General features: G+C 38.2%; 1 protein-coding gene across 4 annotated transcripts; it reads left to right on the forward strand.

Annotated features, from left to right (window-relative positions):
- The first annotated feature begins 627 nt into the window (after window positions 1-627).
- On the forward strand, window positions 628-12,711 carry LOC6031233 (ELAV-like protein 3). Of its 4 annotated transcripts, none has more exons than XM_038252746.1 (8): window positions 628-1,338; window positions 9,026-9,611; window positions 9,666-9,769; window positions 9,838-9,991; window positions 10,165-10,202; window positions 10,813-11,042; window positions 11,181-11,364; window positions 11,427-12,711. In XM_038252746.1, the coding sequence occupies exons 2-8, from the start codon at window positions 9,434-9,436 to the stop codon at window positions 11,586-11,588; spliced, it is 1,050 nt and encodes a 349-aa protein (XP_038108674.1). In that variant the 5' UTR covers window positions 628-1,338; window positions 9,026-9,433; the 3' UTR covers window positions 11,589-12,711. The 4 variants fall into 4 exon arrangements, with proteins under 4 accessions (XP_038108674.1, XP_038108675.1, XP_038108676.1 ...); XM_038252747.1 differs by having other exon boundaries at window positions 11,199-11,364; XM_038252748.1 differs by lacking the exon at window positions 10,165-10,202 and having other exon boundaries at window positions 10,814-11,042.
- The last annotated feature ends 4,427 nt before the right edge of the window (window positions 12,712-17,138 follow it).

Consider the following 17,138-nt stretch of genomic DNA (forward strand, 5'->3'; position numbering starts at 1 on the left):
AAATTCGGAAACTCTATGTTCTCGAACTTTTAAAAATTGAATTTTTTTCAAAATCGTCAACATTTTTGTTCGATTTTGCTGTAAATGTTTCCAAAATCAAGATGATTTTGAAAAACATTTGAATGTTTACTAAGTTACCGGATTTGTTTACAAGATTTCTACGCGTAAATAAGAATAATTCCAATTTATATATTTGCTAAAAATATCGTTAATTATATATCAAATATCTTTCGAAAACACTCAAAATCTATTAATTTTAAATGAAATGCTACTTTTGCGATTTTCGAAAAAATCTGTAGTAACAGTTCAATAGGGCGAATCTGCGTCTATCCCCCTCTTACTTGACGTGAACTGTCACTTGAGTAAAAGGGTTAGACTTCTTGTTTACAAACGCAGATTCGCCCTATTGAACTGTTACTACGGAATTTTGAAGATGCCAACAAATCAATTGTTAAGTGGATATCCATCAGAGCTTAAACTTTCCGTGCCGCCACACATCGCTCCTACACACACGCACTCGCGTCCAATTTCCTGTGGCTGGTGTTTTGCGCTCTTTTCCCCCTTCATTTTCTTGCGGCGATCGACGAGTCGGCTTTTCCAACCGCCCAAGGGGGAACATTTTTCGCCCACCAGGCTTAATTTTGTTTGGTTCTCCGCCGAGGCAACACTCACAGGCTAAGTCGCGCGCGCGCTCCTGTTAATTTTTTTCGGCCTCTCGATTTTATTTGGTTTTTCTTTTCGTTTTTGCGTTTTTCCTCTTGCGCATATTTTCTTTTTGGAATTTTTGTTTCAAGTTATCTACGAGTTTTCCGGATATTTTTTCACTTCCAAGTAAAGTTCTGTTTTGTTTCCTTTTTTCGCGTGTTTCGCTGCATGTTTGTGAAATTTGGCGCTTATTTGCTGAAATTTGGAACATCGATTTGCTGCCAATCGGAAGTAGCTGGCAGCTGGCCAAGAGGAAGTCAGTCTGGTGGAAAACGCGGAGTTTGAACTGCTTCTGGTTTATTTCGCAAGCGAGCACATGAGAGGAAAAGTGTGCCACCGAATGTGATATATGGATCCGAAAGTATCCGACAAAGTGTCTTGAAAAGTAATATTTTACAAACCAGTGGTCTGAAAATACTGTGTTATGTAAAGCCATTTTTGTGTACAACACGCTCCGGAAAAGTTGGCTACAAACGGTGGAAAAGCAGAACCAGAAGAAAATTTACACACACACACACGGGCGAAGAAATAAGTGCAAATATTTTATTTAGAGGTGCAGAAAATATTTCGCGTGCGCGACCCTAAAAATAGCCAAATTTATTACTTTTGTTTGAAGCGTGTTTATTATTGTAGGTGAGTTTTATTTTTAAATCATGCCGACTTGCCGAAGTCAGCGCCGGCTGCTTATTAGTAGGGTAGATGAGCCAATATTAGCCTGTTTTGTATTGCTCAATTACTTTAGTTCGCTGAAAACAAAACCATCTTAGTATCGTTTTCGTTTCAAATCCGGAATAACTTTAGCAACCCTTCCACACCTCTCATTCCTAGGGCACTCTTCTAATGATGGTGATGATGACGGGAGGAAAATTCGGCAGAAAATCGTTTGAAAAGAGACAGCCCGCGCATAGCGTTGCGCGTTTTTAGTTTTTATTTATAATTTTTCGTGAAGACGCGCTCGACCGGCGCGGTATGCTTTACGTTTCTAAAAGTGTTCCCAAAGTAGAGCCTGTGGACGCAGCTCGAAAATGGGTGAACAGCTGTTTCTTTGGGCGAAGAAAAGCAAATGTTGTGAGGGGAAACAAGGTATTTTTTGTCTTCCCCCCGCGGTGAGAAGTGAACGAAATGTTTAATGCGTTAATTTTTGTCGCCGAGTCTCGGGAGGTCGCATGATCGTAAAATGTTGTACTCGACATTTTTACTACAATTGCTTGAGCAATAGGCAATTACGACTTAATACGTTTTTTTGCAGTTTTTATCGTAGTTCTAGGTGTAAACCGAAAACGCGATCAAAAATTAAAGTGGAAGAATAAGGCTTTCAATTGCTTATTTAATTGTCGGTGTTCAAGACGCCGCACTGTTTAATCATTTTCTGGCGTACATTCAATTTTGCACTCCAAAACCAGTCATTGAATTGGAAAAAAATTAAATTCTTTTTCAAATTGTCTTTTCTTGATTTCTGTGCACCTACGTCGAAGACCAAGATTGTTTACTTTTTGCTCTTTGGTCTGACAGTCTTGGTCTGACAGATTTGGTCTGACAGCTTTATCATGGATTTCGGTCTGGTCTAGGCGAGGGATAGGACACAGCACCTTCCTGGTTCTAATCCTAATCTGGTAGCAATTCTACAGTACTGTTGCTGCAGAAATGACAGTTGTCATTCTTCCTGGTTCTAATCCTAATCTGGTTACAATTCTACAGTACTGTTGCTGCAGAAATGACAGTTGTCATTCTCAATCTTAGAGTTGTTTGCCGAAACTCAACAAGCTTTTGACACTAAGTTGAGTGCAGTAAAATTAATCACTCAATTGGTTTAACAAAAAAAGAAAAAAAAAAAAACATTTCCAGAGCGTAAGTAAACAAACATATAAACAGTATTGTGAAGGGAGAATTTGCGAAATATGCGGTTAACCTCAGCCTTACAGATATTTAAAAAAACATTTCCGATGTGTCAAAAATTGGATTTTCTGGAAACGCTGTCTTGAGATATTGTTACTAAGGTAGAATTGCTGGTTGAACAAAGATACATTTTAGCATCTGCAACACTGTACTATGAAGTCAAAAATCAAACCAGCCACTTTCACGACCCCCGGGTCTTTTGTGGTCTCTATTGCAAGTTTCTGCTCGAACCTAGGAGTCCGAAAGCTTGAATGGGGAGAGCACCCAAACCTCTCTTACTCCACGGAACCTTCCACCCCAGTGTTTGAACTGACGACCTTTGGATTGTGAGTCCAACAGCTGCCAGCGATTCCACCGGAGTAGGCTTGGTTTGGTGTGTTGTTTGTACTTATGGCATGGAGACGACTCCTACACTTGGAATGACTTAACGGCCTAACAACCAAGGCCTGGACCGACATTTTACTTCCTCATCCGATGGAAGGTTGCAGCAGATGGGAATCGAACCCATGATCTTCCGCTTACTAAGCGGATAGCTTAACCATTCGGCCAAGACTGCTGTATTATGTAGTCGATACATGTAAAAAAAGTTTGTATATTTTTTGGACACAATGATAAAAGGTGCAAACAGTTCATTTATCTTTTGTAACCTTGAAAAGTAATCCTCAGTCAAATGAAAAGAAAATTGGTTAACTTCTGATATAAAACTATTTGTTGTAAAGCTAGAAATATGAAGCAATGGTCAAATCTGAACCAATTGGGCTTATAACATTAAGATTCGTTTAAGGATCAGTTTTTGCATTTTAACCGCAATATCGAATAAACAAACCAAATTATTTTTAAAAATAAGCTAGGAATCTGGGTTAGGAAACTGGATGATATTTTAAGAAACCACCTAATTTTCTCGAAATAATCAAAAGTTATACACACTTTTGTGCAAGTTTTTAGATTTATTTTAAAGTATTTGTTATGATAATGTAAAATAAAATAAATATATTTATCCCAAATGATTTTTATCAGAATGAGCAGTAGGTCACCAAACATTTCCATCCAATAGATAATGTTTAAATCTCATTATAGCCAACACCTGTAACTACTTGAACCGCGTTCGTTCACTTTTACATTTCCTTGAAATAACCGGCTCGCGCCGGGACAATGACGTCCCGCTAATGAGGGCCTATTTTCTAACTTGTGGTGCTTCCCAAGTACGCACTCTTCAGGTAACCATCGCCGCGTAACTGACCGGTCTGATTTCGTCATAAATGGTGAACATTGACGAGCGTCTGGAATGAGCGCCGGAAAGTGCTTGGGCTTAAGCCAATTTAGAAGGGGGATTATCCGGTGAAGACGTTACGAACGATATAATGTTGTCAAATAGTGTTAGATTGTGTTTTAAATGTTTTGCCAAATTTTACACATTTGAGTTTAATGAGCTCAGCTTCCTAAGCAATCTTATAATTTATTATTATTACACACCTAATAATAGCAAGGACTCCCAGTGTCAAGAGGCAATTATCGAAACAAGTTCTCGGCGAATGGTTTAAGTGATTTAACCTACCAACCCGTAACCCACAACGGGCTCTGAACTTACTCCAAATGTACCCAGCTCAGTTCAGTGGGTCCTGAAAGTGGTCATAAAACATGCATAAAATAGGGCTTATGCACGTGTGGTTCATGTTTGGTGCCATGATAGCCGTTGTCGTGGTCAGCTGGGGCTTGCGGGTGGAGGGAGGTGGATTATAAATTGCCTATCAATTATGGGTGTGAGTATATAATCGGTTCTGCAAGGATAGTTAATATCCGGACGTGTTTACGGAAATATACTACATTTTACAAGAGGGATTGAGTCTGACTACAAATTTTAATAGATTGTTTCTATTCAAGTTAATTTGTAAGTTCTGTCCAGATATGACAAAAATGAATATTTCAATCCAAACCGAATCAAAGTAATTTAACAAACCTGGCAAAGCTGTACCATAAAGACCTACTTCCTGCGGCAAGCGGACATAAATTGTAGTCAGCTAGCCGGCAGACAGCGATAAATCGAACAAACCCGGCCATTTTTCCAGTCGACTAGACACCCACAATCAGCAAGATGGTGGCAATTAGTCGCTGATTGCAGACGCGTTCGCGGCTTGGATCCATAAATCATGTTTCCTCTTCTTGTCACATGAGAAAATAGGGGAAAGCGCTCTACTTTCAGCAGGACGAAACTCAGGATGAGGGAAAACTAGGTCACCAGTAAAAATGAGTAACTCTCCCTCAAGTTTGTGTTTGTTTGGACGTCCTATAGCTCGGGCCAGTGACTTGATCCTAGCAGGCTTGTTCGACGTTTTGAGCAAAATTAGTCCAAATGTGACGCAAAGCGCGGTCATTCCAACGGGAATGTGTGACATTCCTGGTGGAAAATATTGATTTTCGCACCACACACCGGGAAGAGAAGTTGAACGCAAAAGTGTCACTAAGCTGCCGTTAATGTTGAATAATGCTCAACGTCGGGCAGGTGGCACAGAGTTGGAATAACCAGTGAGTGATGACGATGGTCACATTATTCCCATATGGTTGTCGTCGCTTTTCAATGAACCGCAAGCACGCTGCATGATGACAGGTGGTTTTGGGTGAAGCGAGAACTTGTTAGAAATTATCTTGATCGAAATTGGAATTTTTCCAATCAATTTCTTTAGATATTATTGAATAAACGATTTTTTTTTCATTTTATTGAAAAATAAAAACAGAATTTTAAAGCATTGGCTTTGTATTGAATAAACATTGTTGTTATTTTTGCAATCATTTTGCTCTAAAACTCTGGAGTTTTTTTGAAAAGGTCCAATAAACCAAATTTCCAGTTTTTGCTTTTTGGGTGTTTTTGAAACCGCCTTGAGTCAGCCTTGAAAATTTGGTTTATTGGACCTTTTCAAAAAACTCTAGAACTGTTCTTTTACCTGTACAAGAGAGGGTCCAAAATGAGTGCATGGATGATTGCACTTTTAATTTGGTTGCATGCAAAACACTAGCTAGCACAAACAATCTCTCATCGACGATAAGCGCAAGAACATAACCGGCACCACTCTATAAACTTTAAATTCAATTAGAGCGAAGGAGAATGCAGTTTTTGCCAAACACAGATGCGAAGATTTTCGGGGGACGATATGCAAATTCGGCTCAGCAATGCATTCATTGCGGTGTAGTTTGTCTCTTGTTCTGGACAAGATTTCTGAGGCAGACCAAATTGCTAAAACAGTTTTTGGAGCTAAATTCTTTTGCTATGATAACAAAGAAGGGATTATGCGTTTGGTGTTTTGTTTAGTACGGTTAGTCCTTTGAATTTCGCGAAATAACAAAATTACTTGGAATTCTTTAGATTTAAAAAGTTTAGTACACTCAACGCCCGGTGGTTGGTCACTTTTTAGTTTGACACTTTTTTAGTTTATACCCCGTAGGTTGGTCAAAGTCAAACTAAAAAGTGACCAACTGTCACTTTTTACACGGCGCTCACGCACACTATCAAACTGAAAAGTGACCCCGTTCATTTGACAACAGTTGGTGTCAAACCATCGGGGTTTGAGTGTATATTCCTCAGTTTAAGAAAAGTACTGCTCGGGCAAGGTCGCCCAGAGCAAAGTTGAACGCTGCCCAAAGATTCAGTTTTTGTTTACGTTTCCTAATGAATCAACTGCGTGCTCCAATATGGTCCAATATTTTGGCACGTTGCCCAAATGAACGAAACAACTTTGGACGGCCATTTTCGCAAGGGAAAGTGGATAATAGCAACAGTGACAAAGTTTCCGGCACTCCAGTTTGGGAATGTTTTATGAACCCGAGGCGTTATCGAAGCAAAGTTGCACTAATGAGTTTCAGTTGATTAATTCAAGTTTTTCAGAGTAGAAAAAGTCTGTGTCTGGGGTGGGCGAAAAACTATGAATGGTAAAACGAAGTGGAACATTTGTGCTAAATCCAGATAGCATCAAGAATACATCACTTACATTTGAAAACAATTATAAACAAATTTCTAAAGCACTCATAAATTGCTTTTTTCTTTCCTCGCAACATATGACGGAACTTTAGCTGTCTGATCAAACATACCCTCGAGACTTGCCAACATTGGGGAAAGCCCTTTCCAGCAAACATAAGAAAAAAATAACATCGTTTCCTCTCTCATAAATCAGGATTACGATGCTTGGAGTCTGCTGCTGCCAGCAACATTGAGGGGGGTTGCCAACCATATCTTTTCCATGGAATATGAGCAAAAACATGAGCAAGAAACAAGCTAACGGTATGCCGGTAAAAGTCAGTACCCGGGGGATTGTTTATTTTTGTAATTTAAAATTAAGATGCACGTTTCGACGTCTTTTTTTGTTGCTCCCATCACTCGAGCGAGTTGTATGATTGCGATTTTTCATCAGTGTAAATCCCCCTCCACTTTCTGTGGTTGTGCATGCTGGTTTAGATTGTAAAAATAAATGTCCCAAATTCAAACAGCAATTTGCTCGTCATTCCGTTTTCCTAACTTTTTTGTACCTACAAAACAGCTGGTTTGCGGACTGGTGGATTCATTAAGCTTTTGCGAGTTGCTACGAAGAGAAACAAGAGCAAAAAGTGCCTCTGTAATCAGCAGTTGGAAAATTTCATTTTATCTACCCCTAGCTGATGCTTGTAATGCCTAAACAAATACCATATGGATGTTATCTATCGACGCTTGAGCGATAACATGTTTCCTGGGGAAAAATATTAACAGTTGAAATTTAGGTACAGTCATCCCACATATTCGGAACACCCACAAATTCGGAACACTTTTGTGATAATTTGTCAATAGCACGCCAAATGCAGCTTTTCTCTCGACCCTACTATTTTTAGGACCTTTATTTGGACATTTTCTTGCTATTTCACTAGTAAAAGTAGTACTTTTTAAACAAAGAACTTAATTTCAAGACTATTTTATCCATAGCATCAAACACTGCCTCCAAATGGCCTGTTCCATGATTGTGAGATGTTATTGTGCCTCCCACAATTGTGGAACACCTGAATTTACCTGATATTTTTACAAAAAAAGTTATCAGACCATGGATAAAACATCACTAAGCTTGAGTTTCACTGGTTTCAGTTTGTGAAGTCATTTTTTTGTTACAAATATGTACTCCTGGAGAGATTCAAAGTTTGTGTACATCCGTAAGAAAAAAGTGTTCCGAATTTGTGGATTTCAAGGGACAAAGTTTTTCTTCAAAAACTTGATATAAAAGTTAAAATTTGCAGTTGTTCTATACAGCATTCGAAACATTGCAAGAAAAGCTTTCAAATGAAGGTAAAAGCGAATCATTAAGTTCAATTATCGATTTGCTATGATTTTTTGAACATTGGCCGATCTGTAAACTGTTCCGAATATGAGGGATGACTGTACCGATTTTTTTTCAATTCATTTTTTCGAAATATTTTCAAATTATTATACGAGAAATAACGTTTCAGATGAAAATGTGAGTAGTTTTGTATTGAAGCAGAAGACTACATGATTTGTTTGATTTTTGGTATGATGGAATTACTTTTACAAAATTTGCTCAAAACTAATCATTCCAAGATTCGCCAAATCCCGATGACGTCAAGAAAAGTCTCTCCTACCATAATCATCCGATTTATCACTAGCCTCTCTTTATCGAAGTTTGCCGCCAACTTTAAGCCCTACACAGGACAACCATTTTCGGAGTCGGAGGATATTCGAGGGCTATAAATAGAGTGCACATCATTCGCGCACGCTGCGGAATCACACCGATGATGACCTAGATTGGTCTTTATTTATGCAATTTTCCGGGGTACGGAATTATATCATACCTGCCTTTCTGCCTGACCTCAGGCAAGGTGGTATAGAACGTGACGAAAAGGTCACACAGAGTGACAATAGTGCAACTGTTGTACCACTCTATAGTTATACTGCCGTTCTACGCATAATTGTCCCATGTCAGTTTTGGACGAATTTGACTTTATAACATTTTTAAGTTTAATTTGATGTGTACTTTAAGAAAAACACATAAAATCTGGTACTTTGTTTGCAAACTCATTAAAAACAACACCAAGTCTGTTTGTCCCATCGTTAAACTTCTACGCATAATTGTCCCACCAAGTATTTTCTATCACGGAATCATCAGTTTTACTAAGCATTATGTCTTGTTTACCAGTTGTATATCAAGACAATTACAAATAAGGGTGATAAATTGCTAACTGGGGCGATTAGGGACACATAGGGCGAATAGGAACCCACGGGACAATTATGCGTAGAAACACAGAAATCGATCGAAAAATTTCAATCGCGTTTTTCTCTGTTGCACTTTTTTGAACATGGGACAATTATGCGTAGAACGGCAGTATATGGATTAAAAAAAACGAATCGATTTTTCTTGAAACTTTCTCTAATTTAGTTCTCTTCTCTTTCCGTTTGCAGATAACGAGCACTTCACCGGAAGCTGCAAGTGAAATTTATTGCTCCAAACGTCGCGCGCCATCTCCGCGGGGATAGAAACAGACGGAACTAGAGAACGTGAATACCATCACCATCAGTATTACTATAATATAAGTTCAGAACGACCGACGACGACGACGACGACGAACCCCTGAACCAAAGGGTAGTTTTTATCACGAGACACGTTTTAACCAACCAACCCCCCTGCAGTCAACTGAGCCAAATCGAAACGGATAAGAGACTACTTTTGTGCTTATACACACACACATACACTCACGCATACATACAAAAAACGCCAGCACTTTTTACAAGTGCCGAGAGGACTACTAATATAAGTAACTACTTCCACCACTACTACTACTAAGAGGAAGTGCCGGGAAGGCTTGTGGCATGATGACGAACGGAATCGCGGAAACTCAGCAGCAAAACGGGGGCAGCCAGGAGGACTCCAAGACCAACCTCATCGTCAATTACCTGCCCCAGCAGATGACCCAGGAGGAGATCCGGTCGCTGTTTTCCAGCATCGGCGAGGTCGAGAGCTGCAAGCTCATTCGGGACAAAGTTACGGGTAAGTTTGGACGCAATGTCTCCAAGTGTAAGCTACAACTGCTCTTCATTTCAGGTCAAAGCCTTGGCTATGGCTTCGTCAACTATCAGCGGGCGGAGGACGCAAGCAAAGCCATCAATACACTGAACGGCCTACGGCTGCAAAATAAGCAGATTAAGGTATATGATCCGCCACGCGGACTATATCGCTTCACAACAGCCGTAATAACTCCGTCTTTGTCTTGTAGGTATCATTTGCACGACCAAGTTCCGAAGCAATAAAGGGAGCGAACCTGTACGTGTCCGGGCTGCCGAAGAACATGCTCCAGTCGGACCTGGAGTCGCTGTTCAGTCCGTACGGGCGCATCATTACCTCCCGCATATTGTGTGACAATATTACAGGTAAGCACCAAGTACAACCGTCTCCACCGGCCATGAAACACCGTGCGGCTCCTCCATCAACATCTTTTTCGTTAATTTCTCCCCTTACCACCTAAGTTCCTTCAGTTTTCGTTCGCTTTAGTTCTTTTAATTTGATTTGAGTTTTCTTTCTCTTATTTTCCCCTCTTTTCTAGCACGTCAGTATGCTTCCGCGTCCGGAGAAGTGTCCCCCCGGTAGGTACAGCGCAGGCAGGCACACATTAGCAAACGCCGTTTGCATTAAAACCGCTTTTTTGTTATTTGTACATCCCCCAAAAAAAAGAGAGCAAATTTGATAGAATCCAACAGGCGTCCGCGCCTGGTCGCGTTGTGGGGGATTTGCATTATTCAAATCAAACCGCCACCGCGTTGCTGGAATCCATAATCAATTGTCGACGAGCCGCACCGCCGTCGTCATGGAATGGTGGTTTTGGCGCAAATGCGGTCCGATTTTTTTTTGTGGCGATGACCATCATGGTTTTTCGTCGGTTTGACACCATGAATTTCTCCTTTCGTTTAGATTGAGGATTAAGCTGGTCGCGCTTTAAATTTTCTTCTACATTTTTTTTAACCTAGCGATATTTAGATTTCTGAGGTTCAAACTGTAAATGTTGGATCTTACTAGAGCTTTGGACTTTGCAATTAGGAGTCCTAATTCAGGACAGTATTTATATTTGTTTTTTTTTTTTAAATTTACTTTTAGTTCATTCGTTTTGTGGTATTATCAACCCTAACAGTTTTGGGAGGCAGTTTCGATGCTTCTAAATGTCTAAAGTTGCGCAACCTCTCTCTTTCTCCCGGCAGGTCTTTCCAAGGGCGTCGGCTTCATCCGGTTTGACCAGCGCACCGAGGCGGAGAAGGCAATCAAGGAGCTGAACGGTACCATTCCGAAGGGGTCCACCGAGCCGATCACGGTCAAGTTCGCCAACAATCCGAGCAACACCAAGACGGTGCCCCCGCTGGCGGCCTACCTGGGACCGCAGGCGGCGCGACGGTTCGCCGGTCCGATGCACCACCCGACGGGACGATTCAGGTGAGCGGTTTTGTGGGCATGGTTTTTTTTTGTAGTCTAGTTGTGCATGTTGCTCCTTGCTCATTTTTTGAGATGTGCATGACTATCGGTGGAGCTCAAACTCGTAGTGAACGTTCTAACGCTTTTCATATGGGGTAGTGCTATTCCCAATTACAGATACTCGCCGCTGGCCGGGGACCTGCTGGCCAACTCGATGATTCCGACTAACGCCATCGCGAATGGGTCCGGCTGGTGCATCTTTGTGTACAACCTCGCGCCGGAAACGGAGGAGAACGTCCTGTGGCAGTTGTTCGGCCCGTTCGGCGCCGTGCAGTCGGTGAAGGTTTGTTCAAGTTTTGGTAGCAATTTTTGGCCGTCTCTACATTCCAATTTTTCCCATTTTAGGTCATTAAGGACCTGCAGACAAACAAGTGCAAGGGCTTCGGCTTCGTCACGATGACCAACTACGACGAAGCGGTCGTAGCGATTCAATCCCTCAACGGGTACACCCTCGGAAACCGGGTCCTGCAGGTCAGCTTTAAAACCAACAAGTCGAAGAACGCGTAAAGTGGGTCCAACCGAATCCCTCCCTCGCTCCCACTACAAGCAGTTTAACACCGGACAACGTCGCGTAGCAAACGAGACCGATTTGTTTTTTGTTGTCGTCTTCATTTTAAATTAATTACAACTCGAGCAGCCGCTATCACATCGAATCAGTTTCGACCACGAGAACGACAACCACCTGGGTTTTGAGTTTTAGGGTTAGCAATATATATGAAGCAGTATTCCGTACTCGACGCTGAACAGATCGAAAAAGAACAGAAGGGCATCATCAAACACGAAACAATGCATTGTGGCCAACGACAAGGTGTAGGACGATATTGATGTGTCTATAATTCCAAAAAGAAGAAGAATAAGTGTTGAACACGTGCTCACTCAGAGGCTCCAACTTTTGATAGGGAAAACATTTTTAGACGAATTTAACGCGAATCTAACACGTTTGCGTGTGCATGAACTCGTAGAGAATTTTATACAAATACACGGTTGAGGTGAGAAAATGAGATTTTTGCGAGGTACGACAGAGGATGCGAGTAGGACGCAGGGGAGTGCTGTTCCAATTTTTCTTGAGTTAGTTTCGATATTTTTGAGTTTGAGTTCAACTGGGTTTCGTTGGCTAGTTTCAGTTTGATGAGTTCATTTGCAATTATTTCTCAATTCGTATTGTATAATTAATTTCATTGATATGTTTTAGAGGATTTTTTGTGCTTACGAGTAGGTTTTCATTAGTTTTGATTCAAGCGGAATGTCTTAGTTTGATTAGCAGTCTTGTTTTCTTAATTTTGTTTACGATAAGTTGAATAAAACAATAAAACATTGAATTTATTCGTTTTAAGTTCGACATCGAAAGATGAAGCGAAAATACCTGAGTTTATCTAAGTCAGAGTATGATTCTAGTCCCCTCTGGTTACGATTTAAGTATGCCATATTTTATCTTATTCAAACTTATGTATCTTATTTATATTAATAGTGGTATTTATTATTTATCTCACAGTGTAAATTATTCGTTAGCCTTAATTATTTCACCCTTATCGCATTATAGTTTGTGGGTAGTTTTGTTTTATGTTTTGTGCACTACACAGTGAGGCGAAAAAGATGAACGAGTAAAGTCTACAGATAAAATCAACAAAAATGGAACGTGTTTTATTTATTCTTTTTGCTTATTTTTTGCTCCTGGATTTGGACGACAGCTGTGTCTGACACACTCTCAAGGCACTCTTTTCAAAAAGACATAAAACCACTTCATTGTATTGCATGAACAAGTACACCAAACTCTAAAAGTTCAAGATGGGGTCACTCTACAACAAAACATCAAATAAAATATTACTCCGAATTAAATTAACTAGGGGAACAGCATCTAATTCCAGCGTGCCTCTAATGTTGGCAGGTCAGAAATTTGACATTCAATTAAAGCTAATTTAAAGCGTTTTCAACTGAACTCGAGTGATAAATAGCTCAATGAGAAGTGAGCAAGCAAGTTTCTATCAAAAGTTATGCAAAATTAGTTGTTTAAATAGTGAAAATCAGCGAATTGGATGGAGTTAGGAGCGAGTGCTTAACCTGCCAAACATACGAGAATTTTCCCTATTTTTAAATATGTTTAGCGCCATTCTGAATATTTCTCAAAGCTTATATCCCTTGACTTTGGTGAAGTTCGAGTAAAGTGACTTTCAATTTTCAATAATTACGATTTAGTGTATTTATTTTAGTAGCCATTTAAGATAATGAAATATAGTTTTGACAGTTTTAAGGGAATATTTTTAAAGTAGAGCAATTCTCTGAGTTTTCGGTCATTCGATTTTTTTTTGTATTTTTTAATCCGGCTAAAACTTTTTTGGTGCCTTCCGTATGCCCAAAGAAGCCATTTTGCATCATTAGTTTGTCCATATAATTTTCCATACAAATTTGGCAGCTGCCCATACAAAAATGATATGTAAAAATTCAAAAATCTGTATCTTTTGAAGGAATTTTTTGATCGAGTTGGTGTCTTCGACAAAGTTGTAGGTATGGATATAGACTACACTGAAAAAAAATGCTACACGGTAAAAAAATTTTGGTGATTTTTAATTTAACTTTTTGTCACTAAAACTTGATTTGCAAAAAAACACTATTTTTAATTTTTTTATTTTTTGATATGTTTTAGAGGACATAAAATGCCAACTTTTCAGAAATTTCCAGAATGGGCAAAAAATCTTTGACCGAGTTATGAATTTTTGAATCAATACTGATTTTTTCAAAAAATCGAAATATCGGTCGCAAAAATTTTTCAACTTCATTTTTCGATGTAAAATTGAATTTGCAATCAAAAAGTGCTCTAGTGAATTTTTGATAAAGTGCACCGTTTTCAAGTTATAACCATTTTTAGGTAACTTTTTTGAAAATAGTCGCAGTTTTTCATTTTTTAAAATTAGTGCCCATGTTTGCCCACCTTTGAAAAAATATTTTTGAAAAGTTGAGAAAATTCTCTATATTTTGCTTTATTGAACTTTGTTGATGCGACCCATAGTTGCTGAGATATTGCTATGCAAAGGCTAAAAAACAGGACAATTGATGTTTTCTAAGTCTCACCCAAACAACCCACCATTTTCTAATGTCGATATCTCAGCAACTATAGGTCCGATTAACAATGTTAAAACATGAAACATTCGTGAAATTTTCCGATCTTTTCGAAAAAAATATTTTCAAAAATTTAAAATCAAGACTAACATTTTAAACGGGCCAAACATTCAATATTACGCCCATTTGAAATGTTTGTCTTGATTTTAAATTTATGAAAATATTTTTTTCGAAGAGATTGGAAAATTTCACGAATGTTTCATGTTTTAACATTGTAAATCGGACCTATAGTTGCTGAGATATCGACATTAGAAAATGTTGGGTTGTTTGGGTGAGACTTAGAAAACATCAATTTTCCTGTTTTTTAGCATTTGCATAGCAATGTCTCAGCAACTATGGGTCGCATCAACAAAGTTCAATAAAGCAAAATATAGAGAATTTTCTCAGCTTTTCAAAAATATTTTTTTCAAAGGTGGGCAAACATGAGCACTAATTATAAAAAATGAAAAACTGCGACTATTTTCAAAAAAGTTACCTAAAAATGGCTATAACTTGAAAACGGTGCACTTTATCAAAAATTCACTAAAGTTCTTTTTGATTGCAAATTCGATTTTACATCGAAAAATGAAGTTGAAAAATTTTTGCGACATATATTTCGATTTTTTGAAAAAATCAGTATTGATTCAAAAAATCATAACTCGGTCAAAGATTTTTTGCCCATTCTGGAAATTTCTGAAAAGTTGGCATTTTATGTCCTCTAAAACAGCGATTCTCAACCTTCTTCTAGGCTGGTACCCCCTGCCGTGTAAATCAAGGAGGCCCGGTACCCCCGTTGAGTATCGCTGCTCTAAAACATATCAAAAAATATAAAAAATTAAAAATAGTGTTATTTTGCAAATCAAGTTTTAGTGACAAAAAGTTAAATAAAAAATCACCAAAAATTTTTTTACCGTGTAGCATTTTTTTTCAGTGTAGTCCATATCCATACCTACAACTTTGCCGAAGACACCATCTCGATCAAAAAATTCCTTCAAAAGATACAGATTTTTGAATTTTCACATATCATTTTTGTATGAACAGCTGCCAAATTTATATGGAAAATTATATGGACAAACTAATGATGCAAAATGACTTCTTTGGGCATACCGAAGGCACCAAAAAAGTTTCAGCCGGATTAAAAAATACAAAAATTAAAATTAAAGAAAAAAGACCGATTCCGTAGAGTAATACTAAACTGGGGGTTGTTTGGACTGGTCATGAATAAATTTGTTGATTTCTGTTTGTATTTGAAAACAGAACTGGGACCATTAGGAAAACTTTATCCCTCATCTGTGCTCTTATCCATGCTCTTGTTTAACAATTTTGTAAGCTGGTCTCGAACATTATAACTCCGGTGAGTATTTATGTTACGTTTTCTTCTACAATTTATGATATAAATATGACGTAAAGAAAATAACAAAAAAACATTAAAAACAACCAGTAACAATAAAAACAATTCGCAAGAATAGTAAGCAGAGTAAATTTCCATGACTAATAATAGAGGTTGTGCTAGTTTACAAATCGTGTCGAACTTTTAGCTTGGAGATACACATAAAAAAGCATAAACAATACTAGAGGGGAAAAAGGTGTACTATTAATATCGATAAGCCAAGCAACCACCAAACAGAATGACTCCCCTCACAACCACGCGCAGAAAGAAAGCAAGAAAGAAAAACATCCTTTCTCCTAAAAACTCAAAAAGCAACTTCCATGTACGTATCTTAATATTTAGTGATGAGCCAATAAGCATTGAAGTAATATCATTCGATGGAAAAGAAACCAAATGTATTAATTACAAAAATCTTTAGCATATTCAAGTGGCAGATTAAGTAGTCTACATCATAGAGGTCTATTATATAGTGAATTCAATATTATATTTATGATTACTTATGCATTCCAAGTTAAATCAACAAAAAAAATCAGATATTTACATGCAGATAGAAAGAAAATTTAAAACAGAAACCTAGAACAGATAAAAGAAAACAAAGTATTCAGTATTAATTTGATGTTGTTCCGAAACAGTTACATTACGACTTATCAACGTCTATTAAGTAAACAAAAAAACTTACCAGCGTATTGAGAGCTATCGAAAATACAAGTATCAGAAACTAACATGAGTCAGCTTTTTAAAAGAATGTAGGGGCAGCAGCGTATGTTTATACTCACTCAATTTTTGTTTGATAGCACAACTAGAGAGAAGCCGGTAAGTTCAAGCTGGGTTAAACTTTAGTCGTCGTCCACCCATCCAAACACACTGTCTCATTTCCAGCAGAAATTTTACCGCAACAAAAAAGGAAAAGAATAGCCAAGTTTAATTCAAACCGAATCCAAATTGTCTATGTGTTTAGAGCAAATAGTGAATTACTTACACAAACCGTGAATCAATTTGATATAAAAAAAAACAGAAGAATGTAAAATGTGATCCCACCAAGATAAAACTACACACAAGAGAAGTAAACTTATATATTAGGTAAAAAAGAGGAAATTTTAGAAATCGTCAGCATTTAGATAAGACAAAAACTATATTATATTATACTAGCAAACAACAGCAACCGATGTGGAAATTGATAACACATGTTAACATTTTTGATAAAAAAAAGAATAACGAATATTCAAGCGAGGCAGAATTATATGAACTGAGCCAGTTGTCCAATTCAAGCCACAACAAACAATGATGTACCAAAAATCATTCGTTGAAATCGTCGCTACTCTAGAGAAATGATAAATGTTTCTTGCAAGTTTGTTCCAATTCAATGGTTTTCCCTGCAACCACACTCTTTGCGATAAATGTGTGATGTTTTGTTGGGACGTACGATTCCTTAACAGCTCCACAATGTGTTACTTGAGTACTGTCTTGTGTTACGTCTGCTGCTGTCACAAAAGATTTGACGTGTCACAAGATGGCGCACATGTGACGATTTATCAATGGAAGAATATTTTTGTGAGAAAATTACAAATAATTTG

This window comes from Culex quinquefasciatus, chromosome 2, assembly GCF_015732765.1.
Source record: "Culex quinquefasciatus strain JHB chromosome 2, VPISU_Cqui_1.0_pri_paternal, whole genome shotgun sequence".
Lineage (NCBI taxonomy): Eukaryota > Metazoa > Arthropoda > Insecta > Diptera > Culicidae > Culex > Culex quinquefasciatus.

Coding starts and splice junctions, on each gene's coding strand:
- LOC6031233 (XM_038252746.1), top strand. CDS start 9,434: ATGATGACGAACGGAATCGCGGAAACTCAGCAGCAAAACGGGGGCAGC. Junction 10,203..10,812: donor CGTCCGGAGAAGTGTCCCCC/CGGTAGGTACAG, acceptor TTTCTCCCGGCA/GGTCTTTCCAAGGGCGTCGG. Junction 11,043..11,180: donor CACCCGACGGGACGATTCAG/GTGAGCGGTTTT, acceptor CATATGGGGTAG/TGCTATTCCCAATTACAGAT.